The sequence below is a fragment of the Zonotrichia albicollis genome, chromosome 10 (assembly GCF_047830755.1).
Source record: "Zonotrichia albicollis isolate bZonAlb1 chromosome 10, bZonAlb1.hap1, whole genome shotgun sequence".
Taxonomy (NCBI): Eukaryota; Metazoa; Chordata; class Aves; order Passeriformes; family Passerellidae; genus Zonotrichia; species Zonotrichia albicollis.
This window is the reverse complement of record NC_133828.1, coordinates 21,453,078-21,467,519: the sequence shown is the minus strand read 5'-3', so window position 1 is coordinate 21,467,519 and position 14,442 is coordinate 21,453,078. Positions and strand designations below refer to the sequence as shown.

Sequence of the window (14,442 nt, the reverse complement as noted above, 5' to 3'; positions counted from 1 at the left end):
TAAATAATTAAAATTAAATAATTAAATAAAAATTAAAATAATTTAAATAATTTTAAAAATTAAATAATTAAAATAATTCTATTTAATAATTAATTATTATAAACTAAAGAAAAATCTGCTCAAAGCCCTTTTAGTAGTGTCTCTGTCTAAATATTTGCCAGAATTTTGTGCCTGGGAAGAAAGGCTTGAAAAAATAGCCTCTGCTCTGTGTGCATGTGAGAGACGTGTGCCTGCATGCTGAGGGATCAGGAGAGTGTTTTGTGTGGGCACACAGGCACCTGCCATGTGCCCACATTCCTTTGGTGATGTGTTAGAAGACAACACACGTGGCTTTCAGTCTTTGCATCTAGCACAAAAAAAAAAGTCTGTGCCATGGGAAGAATCAAAAAGGATCACAATAGGGTTGTTTATCCAGCATCTCTGAAGAGAAGATGGGGAGCACAGGCAGCAGTGCCCAGGGGCCCTGGGCCAGTTGTGCAGCAGGCAGAGGTGCACAGACAGCCCACAACCTGGCTGGAGGTAGATGCGAATGTTGAGACTTTGCTGCAAGAGAATGAAACTCCCTAAATTCATTGTGAATCAATGAGGACAGGACTTGTGTGAAGGTTCAGATGGATGAGGAAAGTGCTGTTGCTGGTGGTTGCCTGGACTGCATAACTGGCCATTGAGCTGCTGAGCAATCAGCTCACCACCACTGTTAGTTTATGGTTAGGATGCAGATTAGTCCTGAAATTTTAGTGATTCAGCCAGATATTGGGCTTTGCTAAGGCCAGTTGCCATCAGTAAGGATGGCAAAGAATGCAGGTAAGACCCACCTCAGCCCCCCTTGCCTCTCTAACCCTGCTCACACCTCCTGGTAGCCCAGCAGGCTGTGCTGGGTTGTGCCTGACCTCAGCTGCATGAGGCGCTGTGGGCTGATCCAGCTGGCTGAGGTGGCCTGGCCATGCTGTGGGAAGGGATGGCAGACAGGAACCCTGTCGGTCTGGCTGGGAGCCAGTAAGGGACCAAATCTGTGAGGAAAGGAGAAGTTGTTACTGGGAGAGAGGGAGGGAGAGGAATCAAGAGCTGATCTGAAGGAGAGCAGGTATTGGATGGAGGCTGGAGCTGAAGTGGTGCTGGGGCTCCTTTTGCCCCCCCCCCCCCCATCCCTGGGGGCAGCCATCCTCTCCAGATACAGCCCACGAAATCAAGCCTGGCAAGGCAGGTTCTGGCACAGGAGTGTGGGTGAGCCCGTGCTCCGGGAGCACTCCCAGCCCACATCTGCCCGACCCCAGTCCCTGCCAGGGCTCCAGAGAGGTCCGTGGGCAGTGCTGGCTGCAGCGCTCCTGCAGTACAAGCAAACCCTGCCTTTTGTTGGCAGGCAGGCACGGGCCAAGTTTCCATCTGAGCTGTCAGGGTAACCAGCAAGGGTGTCACCAGCTTTAAAGGTCATCGGATCGTCATTGTCCACATCAGTAAAAGCAGCAGTGGCTGCAGATTCCTTCTGTCTTAAAGGTGACCTAAAAAAACAACTCTTTTCAATGGAGCATTTCTTTCCCCACCTTGTGCTAAATTTCCCTTATCACAGTGTGAGAGGGAAGCAATCTGCATACAAACAGCCACATACCAGTCTTTGAATGCCCTGATGGGTATCAGCCAGCAGTCTGTGGGCTGACAGGAGCTGCCTGCCCCGGCTGGTCCAGCCTCCCTGCTGCTCCCTTTGTGAGTCAGTTTCGCAGGGCCGGCCTGAGCTCTCCAGCGCTGTCTCCTCTCAGGCTGGCCTGTGCTACAGAAGTCAGCATGACTCCCGTTGATTATCTGCAGCTTCCTTATAAAAAGCTGATCATTGTGTTTGCTGCTATTAGCCAAAATGTAGACAAAGATGCCGAATGTGATAAGAACGCCACGGGAGGAAACTGTTGTCTAATGTGGTCTTGCCTGTTGCTAGAGGACAGTCCCTGACTCTGGGTTTAGCCTTTCATTTTCCCGTGAGCTCAGAGCTTGTGTTATTTTCACTGTTTATCTGTTAGTGTTTCAGGTTGTTTGGAACGAAGTACATCCTTATCCCTGCTCATGGCATTATGCTGTGATTTGTGTTGGCTTTTTTTTTTTTTTTTTTGTCTCTGCATTTTACCCCACAGGTTCACACCAGAAAAGCTGGCTGCTTCATTAGGTAGTCAATTAAGAGCCTCTCCTGAGTAGCTCTCCAGCCAGGCACTGCATAATGCAGTGCAAGATCCTGCTATTACTGCAGGCTGCTGGCCTGACTCTGTAGGTTAATGCTGAATTGAATAACAAGTCTGCCATTAGTCCTGGGAAGGCTGGTGCTGCCTGGGAGAGCTGGAGCAAGAGGGTTTGTAGAGAAGCATAGTGTCCCAGTGAAAGTGAAGCAGAAACCTTTGTGAATGCTAGTGCCAGGTTGCAGCAGTGGCCAGCAGCCTCTCTAACACCCCCTTTCTCCTCTGATAGCTCCAGGCTGCAGATTTCTGTTGCCTATTGTCCTGGCAAGGCTTTCAAAGTCACCGTGGTATGAATATGACACAAATTCCCCTTCCCCAAGCAGCCCGAGGCACCTTGGCTATATGAGAGGGGGCACCGAGCTGGCCCGGCTGCAGCCGAGGCCAGTGCTGAGGTCAGCAATAAATAAGAGGCAACATTGTCTGTCCTCCCCACCACGCAGAGGTCTTCCTTAAGGATAGAAATAACTTGCATTTCTGGTGTGGATGGCTGATTCTGTGAAAAAGAGGGCTCTGTTCCTGCTCTCAGCAGAGACCCCCCTGCCATGGCCTCTGTTATCCCCACTATTAATGTGACCACGTTGTGGAGATGTATGCTGGAGCTGGCCCCTGTCCCTTGTGTGGGTCTTTGGGGCAGGAGTAGGGGCTGCAGGCTAACTGTGCACTTCCCAAGGGTTTGCAGCAAACAGTGGAGATATTGGCACCCTCCCACAGGCTGTCACGCTGTGTAAATATTTGTGCTTACGGATTTTCCCAAGAGGAAACTGAGGCACAGATATCTGTGCTGGAAGGTTGGAGTTTGCAGGAGACTGGCCCATGGGAGCAGCCTTTCCAAAATGAGTACATCCCAATACTCCTCTCTGCCCCATCCCAGGCAGCTCCTTCCCCAAATGGGGCTCCTCCACCAGCCCTGGGGTCACTGTGGTGCCTTGCCTGCGTGGCTGCAGGTAGCAGCTGTGTCATGATTGCTGTGGATGGAGGCTCCCTGTGTGCCAGTCAACGTCTCTGCAGGCTCTGGAACATCACACAGATATGCCAGGTCAGTTTGAGGGTGGGTTACAGTGGAAAGTGCCAGCTGAGGAAGACAGGCCAACTTGGTGTGGCCTCCCTGTCCACCACCACCGGTGTGAGGGACATGGCATGATGCTGGCCTGCCAAATCACAGCAATAGCTTTGGATAGGATCACTCTTCTAATCCTGGTTTTGAGGTAATTGTCAGGAGGATCAGCAGTGGTTTACAGATTATGTCTGCAAAGCTGTCTAAGGGATTTTGAACCATGTTGTCCACTACAGTACCTCATGGACCTTGTCTTTCCACCTGTGGAAAACCACCTTCTCACTTCTTGCAGTTATTCCCACAGCTCTTGAGCTGCAGGACATTTCCAGAAGTGAATACACAACCCTAAACTCAGAATGGGGTTTTCACAGTGCCAAGTTGTTGGCATTAAGCTTTGTTGTTGCTAAGGCTCTGGGTTTTTCCTGCTGCTACAGGCTCCGAGGACTGCTCCAGAAACTTCACTGCCTCCAACGGCACTATTGAGTCTCCAGGTTTCCCTGACAAGTATCCACACAACCTGGACTGCATCTTCACCATCATAGCCAAGCCAAAGACAGAAATCCTCCTCCACTTTCTGCTTTTTGACCTCGAGCATGACCCACTGCAGTCAGGGGAAGGAGACTGCAAGTATGACTGGCTAGACATCTGGGATGGCATCCCTCAGGGTAAGCCACAGGGTGCTGCACTGCTTTCCTTGGCTCTTCCTGGTGTCACAAAGCTCCAAAACTGTGCAGTATGTCTGAACACCAAGGGTGCCTAACCTCAGAGGTGGCTGCAGCCTGCAACCTGCCTTTAGGGCATGCCATGGCCAGCTTGGGGACAGTGTGCCTGCTGAAGGCTGCCTTCATTAAACCACAAACTATTGCTCTGTTGTAACCACTGATCTGAAAACCCCCGTGGGACACTCCAAACACCAGCAATTCTCTCTCAGGGAAGGGCAGTGGGTTCATGCAATGATGGGAGGACTTCCCTACCTTATAGCAAAACCGAGAAACAGAGCATTTTGGAGCATTTCCCAGCAATTGCAGAGCAATGCTTGCTGCAGTGGATATTTCTGCACTGCATGGCACCAGGCCAATAGATATAAAAAATAGCCCATCCCTGAAGCCTATCTTTTTTATCCTGATCAGCAATGAGCTGGTGACCCAGGAGGCCAGTGGAAAAGCAGGTATTACCTTTGCTGCTCTTTCTTTTCCAGTTGGCCCCTTGATAGGCAGGTACTGTGGCGTTAATATGCCATCAGACATCCGCTCGACCACCGGCGTCCTCTCTCTCACCTTCCACACAGACCTGGCAGTGGCTAAGGATGGTTTCTCTGCTCAGTACTACTTGATCCACCAGGAAGTCCCAGAAAGTAAGTTGTAAATGTGTGTGCATGACTTAGTTGTGTCCCCTGTGTTTCCCATCTTTCATTTGGCATATGTGAGAGTAAAGCAGGCAGAAGTGTGTCCAGGGACTGGTTCTCCACCAGCAGTGCACACAGCAGTTTCACTTAGGTCTCTTCTCTATTTTGATAGAAGTAAGATTTCAAGAATTTGACTTTCTGACCTTTTCTTGACTTTTCACTTGCTTATGAAGTCTTTTCAGTACCTTTTGGGTCAGCATCTTTCATGTATATACTGAGCCCAAAGGATTTAGGGGAAGACTTCAGCCCAGCATGTGCAGCAGATTCATTAAAACATGGGGAAAAATATGTGCTCTCTCTCTCTCTCTAGTTTTCCAGAAATTCACAGTCCCAAACCACAAATTGGAATTTCTTGGCTGTCTAATTAAAGATTGCTTAAAGCTCTAAGAATTTCAAGCCAAATTTTATTTTATAACCCTTAATAAGGGAGGTAAATTGATATGGAGAGAGGAAATAAGTTGTGTGTTTTGAGAATGAAGAGCATTTTGATTTTTTATGATAACATAGACAAGGAAAGATTCCATTTGTTTTCCCATGATATTTTTGCCTCAGAACTACTGTTCTTGACCTCTGTTCACAGTGAACCTCTGATACAACACAAGGAGCCTCCAGGACAACTCTCAGTCCCAGAGAAAGACAGGGAGTCCCTGACCTGCCGCTGAAAGCCTGTGACAGAGAGCAGCCCAGAGTAGGGGTTGTGCAGCACCAGGGCAGCAGCGTTACTGCTGAGGCTGTGAGAGCTACAGATAAGCATGAGCTCTTCACCATTACCTATTGCCACACTCAGTTGATCTGTTCTTTATTCCCTTTTCTGATCTGGATTTGTAAATAAAATGTTGAACACAAAGCTTGAGAAATCAAGCACCAGAGCCTTTGTGAAAGTGCCAGACCTGTTTTCCTTTATAGTGGTGTAAAATGAAAGTTTAGTAATAGCGCTGACGTCCTAACTTGGCCCATCATTTCCATCCAAGGCTGATTTGACCACATTAAAAAACACAGGCAGTTTGGTGGAGCCCCGTTGGTTTACAGCAGAAGCACTCTTGGACCATGCAGTATTTTCTACCACTGTTTTCTTTGGTATTGTTTCTACAGGACAGCTGCTATAAAATAGATGAGCTGTGCCATAAATTGTGACTTCTAAAGCCTTAGAAGTGAGGAGATCCAAACAAAAGCATAGCAGTGTCTTTCATAATCTTGTCTGGTTAATCCCTATGGGCCTGATACCACATACAGTGCATGCAGATAGACACAGACACAAACACACCTGCATCCCTGCTCTCACATTCTCACAAAACCTTTAGAGATGCCCATTCCAATCCATGATGTTCCTGCTGGCAACAGTAAGCACCCTCCTAATGTGTCTGTCTGTATTCCTTGCTTTGTCAGTGCTTACATTTCACCTACAGCCTTCAAAATAGGAGCTTTGTGGCAAGGGTACTTGGAACATCTTGGTGGAGATGGAGGGAGGCAAGGGACATAATTGTGTCAAAACTGAACAAAGGTGAAGAAGATGGAGAAAGGGACAAAGATCCAGACTGTATTCGTGTTCAGAGGGCCATGCAAACACAAAGCTGCCCTATCTATAATTTTTCAGTGCCATCTGTGAACACACACAACCTGCAAGATGGTGCAGATCTGTTCATCTTTCCAGACAGGCAGCTTTGCTCAGGGTTAGCTGGAGAGATTAGTTCAGGGCTGCCTTTCACTCGGGGGTGAAGTACTGAGAGTGTAAACCAATCTCTGTGTATGTGTGTGTCTGCTCTAGACTTTCAGTGCAATGTGCCTCTGGGGATGGAGTCTGGCAGGATCTCCAACATGCAGATCAGTGCCTCCTCCACCTACTCGGATGGGCGATGGACCCCTCAGCAGAGCCGGCTCAACAGTGATGACAACGGCTGGACGCCCAACGTAGACAGCAACAAAGAGTACCTCCAGGTACCTTTCCAGCCCCCTCACCTCTTCCCCACCAAATGGAGTGTCACACTCCTAAACTGACCTGTGACCATAAGGGCTGTTGAATTTTTTATTGCCTCTGGCTCAGGGGGAGCAAGCAGCAGGGGAGCTGCAGTGCCTGGTGAAATGCGGCAGGCTGGCTCTCCCATTAGCTTGCCCGCACAAGGACTGACTCCATCCGCTGTCTCTCTCCCAGCCCCTCCTTTCTGCCCAAACCTCGATGGACTTTCCATCAGTCTGACAGAGACTGAGAGACCTCTGCCACTTACAAGGGCCACTGACTCCACCACTGGCCTGAGGACCAAAGTCTCCAGGGGGTGAATAGAAAAACAACTGGAATAATGTTTATCTCATCAGCGATGCAGGGAGCGTGAGCGGGCTGATGTCAGGCGGGGGGCTGACAGAGCAAAGGCTTTCCCTGGGAGCTGGTTAGAGCCACAGTGTGTCCACACACAGCTTCTGGCTGTGTCACATCGCCGGGAGACACTGCTTGCTAAAGGGCACTACGAGCAGGAGGTGCTGAATGTCATTGCCTCTAGCAGACGTCTCATTCTTCATTCATGGCAGGGCTACTAAGCCAGCTCTGCTGACCTTTCTCAACCCATGTTGTAAAACAAACAGGAAAAAAATCCAGCAGGGCAAAACCAAGAGCTGCAGCACTTGCTAATTGGATATTATGCTTTTATTTTACATGGAAAAAGTCAGTATCTGTCCTGCTTTAATGGATGTGCACTTCTGTGCAGATCCTATTGCTTGGTCTGAGGCAGGAAGAAGGCTTTGTGATGGTCCCATATAAACAGACATCAAGATCCTTAGCTACTCTTGTCCCAGGGTTCTATCCTGCTGAAGTCAGCCCTGGCAAGGGTTGTTGCACAGTGGATGTTGAACTGTGCACCCACAGAGAGTGAGACAGGCTGAATTTGCACGTCTTAATTTTTCAGAGACAGAGAGAGGAACTAACTAGCCAGTCTGGAGTCTCAGGTGGTCACCACTCTCCTTCTTGTCCCTTTTTCCCCTGGCAAGGTGGACCTCCAATTCCTGACTGTGCTCACAGCCATTGCCACACAGGGTGCCATCTCAAGAGAAACCCAGAAGGGCTACTATGTGCGTACCTACAAGCTGGAGGTCAGCACCAATGGGGAGGACTGGATGATGTACAGACACGGGAAAAACCACAAGGTAATGTCCTTTTTGTCTCTTCTTCCTGCACCTTGGTGAATCTTGCAGCCAACAAGAGGGAAGAGAACAGAGATTTTGCAGGCCCAGAGGGTTTAATCTGTGAGGGACCCTTTTTCTGATGATGGCTAAAAGACTGATGATGCTCTGAGCAGAAATAGTCCTTTCCCCTCTGCACAGCAATGAGGAAACACTATTCCTTGGAAAACCTGGCTGCTGCTGCATCTTTCGTGGTGGTGAGAGTATGTTCTTTGACTGCAAATGAAGGAGAAAATGTTTTCACAGCCTGTGTTTTGCCATATAAGATTCATTGAGCTTTTGTGGTCGTAGATCCGTCTGCATGCTGGGTTAACAATCACAAAACCACATGAAACTGTAGTTCAGGAGTTACTGAGGCCTGGAAATGAAAGGGCACAAATCCTAAGAGGCAATTGCACCATCCCAGAGAACAAAATGAGCAATAAATAATGAGAAACAATTCAGGCTGCCAGAGCTGTGAGATCTGTGCTAAGCAGGCATGGTCAGAATGGGTGCATTGAGCCCTGGGAGCTGTGCATGCTCTTGTTGTGTTTCTGGGACACCCACAGAGGTGGGAGCAAGGAGGAAGGAGGGTAAATATGGGTGTTCATCTGTTTCACACCATATGGATGCTGGTGTGTGGCCAGGAAAGATAAACTTGGAGTGGTCTGCATGGGACTTGTATGGAGAGGAGGGTTAGGGTAGCCATGGTGCCAGGCTGGCTTTTCTGTCTATTGCTTTGATCGTGTGGTTGTTCCCTGGTTAAGGGTGCCTCAAGAAAGTGCTTCTCTGCTCTTCTGTGGCACCCTCCAGCACTGCTGTTGTGTTCAGGTGCTCCCTGCTGATGTGCCATAGTGTGTCCGTGTGAACTCGGGCTGGGTCCCACACACCTCCCCCCACACACATGTCCCAGTCATTTTTGATTGCTCAGCACTTCTATTAAATTAGCTGTCCCTTCCCTTTGCTGGCACGAAATGCAGTAGCCTGCCTTGTCCAGGATTCATCCAGACATTTCCTTCCCTTCCGGGCTGTGTGATTTCCCCTTCCCCACAAGTGTGTCTTAGGTTCAAATTCCCTCTGCTTCCCAGAATGAGTCCTCACTGTGCAGAGGTACCTATCAGGGTCTCATACCTGCAATATTTGGAGTATTTAAGCTCCTCATGTGCCAGTGAAGGAGTGTTAGTCCTATTTTAGAAGCAGGGAAATGGAGGCACAGGGCAGTCCGGCCCCACATAGGGGATCCTCAGCTGGGCTCCCCCAGATCCCGAGTGTGCTGGCTCCAGGACAGTAGCTCATGGCAGAGCTCACATACAGCCCTGACATGGTGCCCATGCAGTGGTGTGGAGCTTCTGGGCTCTCCCAGGACCCACTGGTCACAGCAGACCTTTCTGTGAACCGGGGCCATCTCTCCTCACCCCAGGTGAGTCTGGGGTCTCATTGGGACCTTTTCTGTAAGCTGAGTCAGGCAGGACATACTCATCATGCTGGGCAGAGAGATGAGCTATATACACAGCTCAGTGTTCCAAATAACCACGGGCAATAAATTTACCTTTTAAAGTCTTAGCTGGAGCAGAAATCTGGCCTGGAAGGTGGTTTTAGTTGCAGAGGAGAATAAATATCCCATTTTTGCAGTCCTGGGTGTTGGACACTGCATCCTCAGCCAGGGTGGAGCAGGACAGCATGACTGGTTTCAGTGCTGCTCAGCCAATTTACATTGCTCCAGCAAGACCCTAAGGCCTGGCTGGTGTCAATCCAAAACAATCCTGCAACCATCTGAATTGTCACCATTTCAGGACTTGGCTCTTGGTTTCTGTCAGCTTTCTTCTACTCTGTTTCCTCTTTTCATTAAAAAAGTGGAAAAATCAAACCTCTTCTTTTTTACTCCTCTGTTCCAGTATCTATTCATTCCCACATTCTGGCCTTCATGTAGCAGACACCTCCCAAGGCTGGAGGATAGGTAATTGCTTTTTGGTGGCTCGCCTACCCCTTGCATCCGGGTGACTGCTTTCCTGCCCCGCCAAACAACTGGCTGCCAGCTGCTGAGCTTCAGCAGGGCCAGGCCAAGGCCCCTTGCTCACAGACTGGGTGCCGGGGGGGCGCTGGTCCCACATTCCGTGCCCACACTAATCCTGCTGTTCCTGTGCTAAGCAAGCTCCCAGATGTCTGTGATGTCTGTGCTCGGGGTGCAGCTCCCTCCCTGCATCAGTGCGGAGCTCGGTGCAGCCCGGGCTGCAGCGCTGGAGCAAACCATGCCAAAGGGATTCATCAAGTCTGCCGCAGCTTGATTTGGTGCCATGAGGAGCAGGGAGGGGAGGGGAAGGTGTGGCCAGACAGGCATTCTCTATATACATGCAGAGATATATATATATAGACACATACATATATGCACATATGTATATCTGCACATGCACACATATATATGCACATGAACACATAGACATATGGGGTGTACCAAACACTGCTTGGAATTTCTGCCAGCTCTGTGGGCCAAAAGCAGTGCTCTGCCACGTGTAGGCGGGTCAGCTAACATTCACATCTTCATCAGGGAGCTAATGCAAGAGAAAACCAGCAAGTGCAGGGGGGTGGGGAGGGGATGATGCTCCCTGCAGAGGATGGGAAGCTCTCACCACCTCTCTTTTGCCCCCTACTTCCCCTCCCTCCGGTGTTTCAGATGACAGTGGGGCCAGGGTGTTTCCCTGCAAATGTGATGGCTCACCTTTGAGTCCCCAGCTGCTGGCACTCAGCAGCAAGGGAAACGGGAAAGGCAGGATGGAGCAGCGGAAAATGTGATTAATATGTGCTCACAGCAGACAGGGCTGGCTGGGCTGTTTCCGTGCCGAGCACTGCTGTGTTTCTGGGATGGGGAGGCAGTGGGAGGGCCGCTGGCAGGAGTGGAGCTCCACACATTCCCTCCCCTTCCCACCCCATCCCTGCTAGGTTTTCCTCCTTCCTGGCAGCCCACTCCCCACAAAGCCTGGCCCAGACATCCCCCTGTCAAGGGGCTGGTGCTCCATCTTTCTCTCAGGCATGGGGCCAGGGTGGGAGGCTTACCCAGCAACCTGGCCAGAGGTTCTGTGCTGTCTTCTTGTGTGTCCCTGAGAGGGGAGACAGGGAGCAGAATGGCCACCACAATGTGCCATCCTCACCAGCATGCCCCTGCCAGTGGACAGGACCAAACCAACCCTGCTGCAGAAAAGCTGTTCTGGCTCTTGCCCACTCTGTTTTCCTCCACCTCCTGGGACCTGGGACCTGGCTGATGGCCTCTGAGATTTGAGGTTATCTTCCAGGCATCAGCCCTGGTGTGCATGCCGAGATCTTATCTAATGGTTTGCAAATGTCTTTAGAAAACAACAACTCTTCTTGAACCCTAGGAAGGAAAAGAGCACCTGGCAGGATTTGACCTTTTGTTTTTGACCATTTTCTTTGGACAGGCTCAACTATGAGGATTTTATCAGAAAACCAAGCTCTCATCCATTTTGATCCTCTTCCTTCTTTGTAGCATCTTGGGTTCCAGCTCCCATGTGGTGTGAGCCGCTCCATCTTAGTAACTGTGGAGATGAGCTCATAGGAATCATCTGGTGTGGCAAGGGACTGGGGATGGATTTCAGGATTTGGAGTGGGTTTGGGCCATGATGAGTGCTGCTCTCACTGCCTCCATTGCTCTGTGTGTAAATTTTCAGAATCTGTAGAAGTCAATGGATGAGGAATGGCAGCAAGATCCAGCTGATGTGTATTTTTCATTTCTTCCTTATTTAGATGGTTTTGTTCTTGTTATTAGTTAACTTTCCTGAGTGGCATTTCAGGTGGTAGCTACACAAAGATTGAATTGCTGCAAGGAGCAGTGTCTCAGCTGTACACTGCAGCTGGGAACATCAGAGGTTTTTGGTACTGGCAGTGAATATTGAGGATGACTCTTTGTGCCTTCCCTTAGGAATGTTCCTCTATCTTTTCAGTTCTTAGGTCTCCTGTATTTACTCACCTGAGGAAGGAGAGAAAAGCTTTCATTCCCATGGCTTTTTTATCTGGAAAACTAAGGAAAAGCTGGCACAATGAGCCAGAGGGCCACAAGTGTTTCTGTGCAGAGGATTTGCCCAGAAACATCCAGGTCCCAGCCTGCTTCTGCTGCTTTCGCAGACAGGACAAAGACATCAGACTTTGCCAAAGGCAGACTTGTGCATTCACCCTTGGTGCAGTACCTGGGGAGAATTACAGCCCTGGATTTCCTAGCAAGGCTGCAGCTTTGTATTTCTGGGCCCGCTATCTCCTTTGCAGGCTAGCATAGCACCACTCCTCGTGTCCCTGATGACTCCCAAATCTGAGTGGAGCCTCTCAAAGACACAGAGCTGGCAAGCCCAGCCCAGCACAGTGTGCCTTGCCCAGACACAGTGCTTTGTTAAGTGTTGCCAAGTATCATTTTTCTTTTAACTCCTTGTTCCTGGATTTAATAAATCCAGAACTATCCACCCTCCACTTGAGCCAGAATCCTCCCACCATCAAGCATGCCCCATTTTATGCCTTCCCTATCTGACAAGGAAAATAATCTCCCCTACTTTTCTCCTTCATGCTTCTCTGTCTAAATCCTGAAGCCCTAATCCTGTTAGCATGCTCTGTTCCAGAGCTCTGTCTCCACAGGAGTAACATAATCCTGCAGTAAATCTAGTGGGTCCAAAGAGACACATACGTATGGATGAAGGCAGGGCTGCTGCTGTCCTTGGCCTTTTCCTCTTCCTCCCTTGGCCACTTTCTTCAGCACCCCAAGAAATTGCATAGTGGCCAAGCAGCATAATAAATAAAGCAAGAGAGAGGTTATCTCTTAACCACTCCCTGACTCGCTGCCTCTTCAACTTCATGGCACTTTTTGTCTCCCTGTCCTTCATCTCCTTCACTCCAAGCTGCCAATGGCACAATTCCCATATCCACTGGAACTAATGTAGCTTCAGCAATCCCCCCCATCACCCTATGATGGTTCCAACATATCAGAAATGCAACTTGTAAATGCTGCTGTGGATCTTGCATGTGTATGCACACAGAAAACTTTTGCAGTCCTCCTCTAGCCTAGACATCATGTCCCCTACTTTTACAGCCTCTCCCTAACCACTTGGTTTCTGCAGCAAATTAATTAAGCAGGTCAGCTCTCATTGATTATCAATTTAATTTCACATGCAGACCTGCTGTCTGGACTAAAACAGAAGTAAACATACAGTGTATGAGGAAAAGATGGGCAGCTCTTTGATGCAGCAGTGAAAGGGAGTTCCCTTGACTGTTTCTTGGAAGGTGCTTTTAATTTGTTAATGGTTTTCCCATTCGTCTTCTGGCTCCACCATCCTTCAGTGTGTGTTCATGTGCATAGGCATGTGTGCTCTCCACTGAGTGTAGATGTATTTATCTATCTATCTCCCTAGATCACAGCCAGGTATTTTTTTTTCTGCTGGTGTAAATTACTGTGACTTCTTATACTTCGATGGTGATATGTTGATTTACACCATTCGAAGACTTGGCTCAAAATATGTGCTGAGTGGGATGGGAAGCAGATAGGACGGGAGGAATAGCAATGTTCTATTTTGGTAGAGAGGGAAGAAATCTTTGCTTTCTTGGCACTCCCAATTTCACACATTTTCTTGCTAGTTCTTCCTATGCTGTGAGTGCTAATTTGAGGCAGGATGTGGAGCCTGTTGAAGTCAATGGGCCTCTCTCCACAGTGTGCTGGGGCTCTGGGGTCAGGATTTTCAGTACAGGGAAACCAGACGGTCAGGGTCAGACCCTGGTCAGCAGCATCAGGACCTGCAGGCTCACAATGCATTTCCCCTTGGGAAGGAGCCTGAAAGAGCAGGCATGTGGGAGTACCTCAAGTCTCTGGCAGCAGCAAGCACATGCCCTCTGGAAGTGGCCCCTCTGTGTTATGCTGAACAGGGTGCCAAGCAATGACTTGCCGTGATCAGCTGGGGCTGTTTGGAAGCGAGGTTCAATGGAACAGATGATCCTACCAGTGCAGCTGATAGCACAGCTGGAAGTCAGGTGCCAATTCTGCCCTCACAAGCTGGCAGTCTGGAGTGTCATGGCCCAGATTCAGAGTTCATAGCTTGTTGAATGTGATCTAGCTTGAGTAAGTTGCTGATTTCTTAATACAAAGCAGAATTGAAATTGCTCTTCTTGGAAGCAAGTAATTGAGACCAAGGTCATCTAAGAGATGTTTTCAGTGATGCCTATAGCAGTGATAAAGTTTTTGGGCTCAGTCCTGCTTCTGCTTTCTGTCAAGCTTGACTGTGCAGAAGTCAGCAACAAATTATGCTGGTGTAAATTTGGATTCTGGCCCCTGATGCTTGTATGTGTGAAGTGAGCTAAAAAAGAACAAAACTTGAAACATGTTAAATCAAAAAGAGCAGCAAACCTCGTCAGTGACTGTTAAACATGCTGGTCCATATGCAACCTTTGGCTCATGGAGTCTTCACACTGCTGACGGTGGGAAGCAAATAGAGGTTGCCAGGAGAAGACTGGACTTGGTGCCCTTGGACATCTGCTGGGGCCAGCATTAAGCGCCATCCTCTGGGACAGAGAGACCTTTGGTCTGACCTGACACGCTGCCCCTTATGGTAAAATAGTTGCACTGGCTCAGATAA

General features: G+C 49.0%; 1 protein-coding gene across 6 annotated transcripts in view; it reads left to right on the top strand.

Annotated features, from left to right (window-relative positions):
• The window catches only part of NRP2 (neuropilin 2), an 88,519-nt gene that overhangs the window by 29,014 nt on the left and 45,063 nt on the right, over window positions 1–14,442 (top strand). For all 6 annotated transcript variants that reach the window (XM_005484146.3, XM_005484145.3, XM_026791638.2 and 3 more), the window contains exons 4-7: window positions 3,708–3,938; window positions 4,472–4,627; window positions 6,444–6,613; window positions 7,655–7,810. In XM_005484146.3, the coding sequence (XP_005484203.2) occupies window positions 3,708–3,938; window positions 4,472–4,627; window positions 6,444–6,613; window positions 7,655–7,810 (713 nt within the window). The remainder of the gene's footprint in view (window positions 1–3,707; window positions 3,939–4,471; window positions 4,628–6,443; window positions 6,614–7,654; window positions 7,811–14,442) is intronic.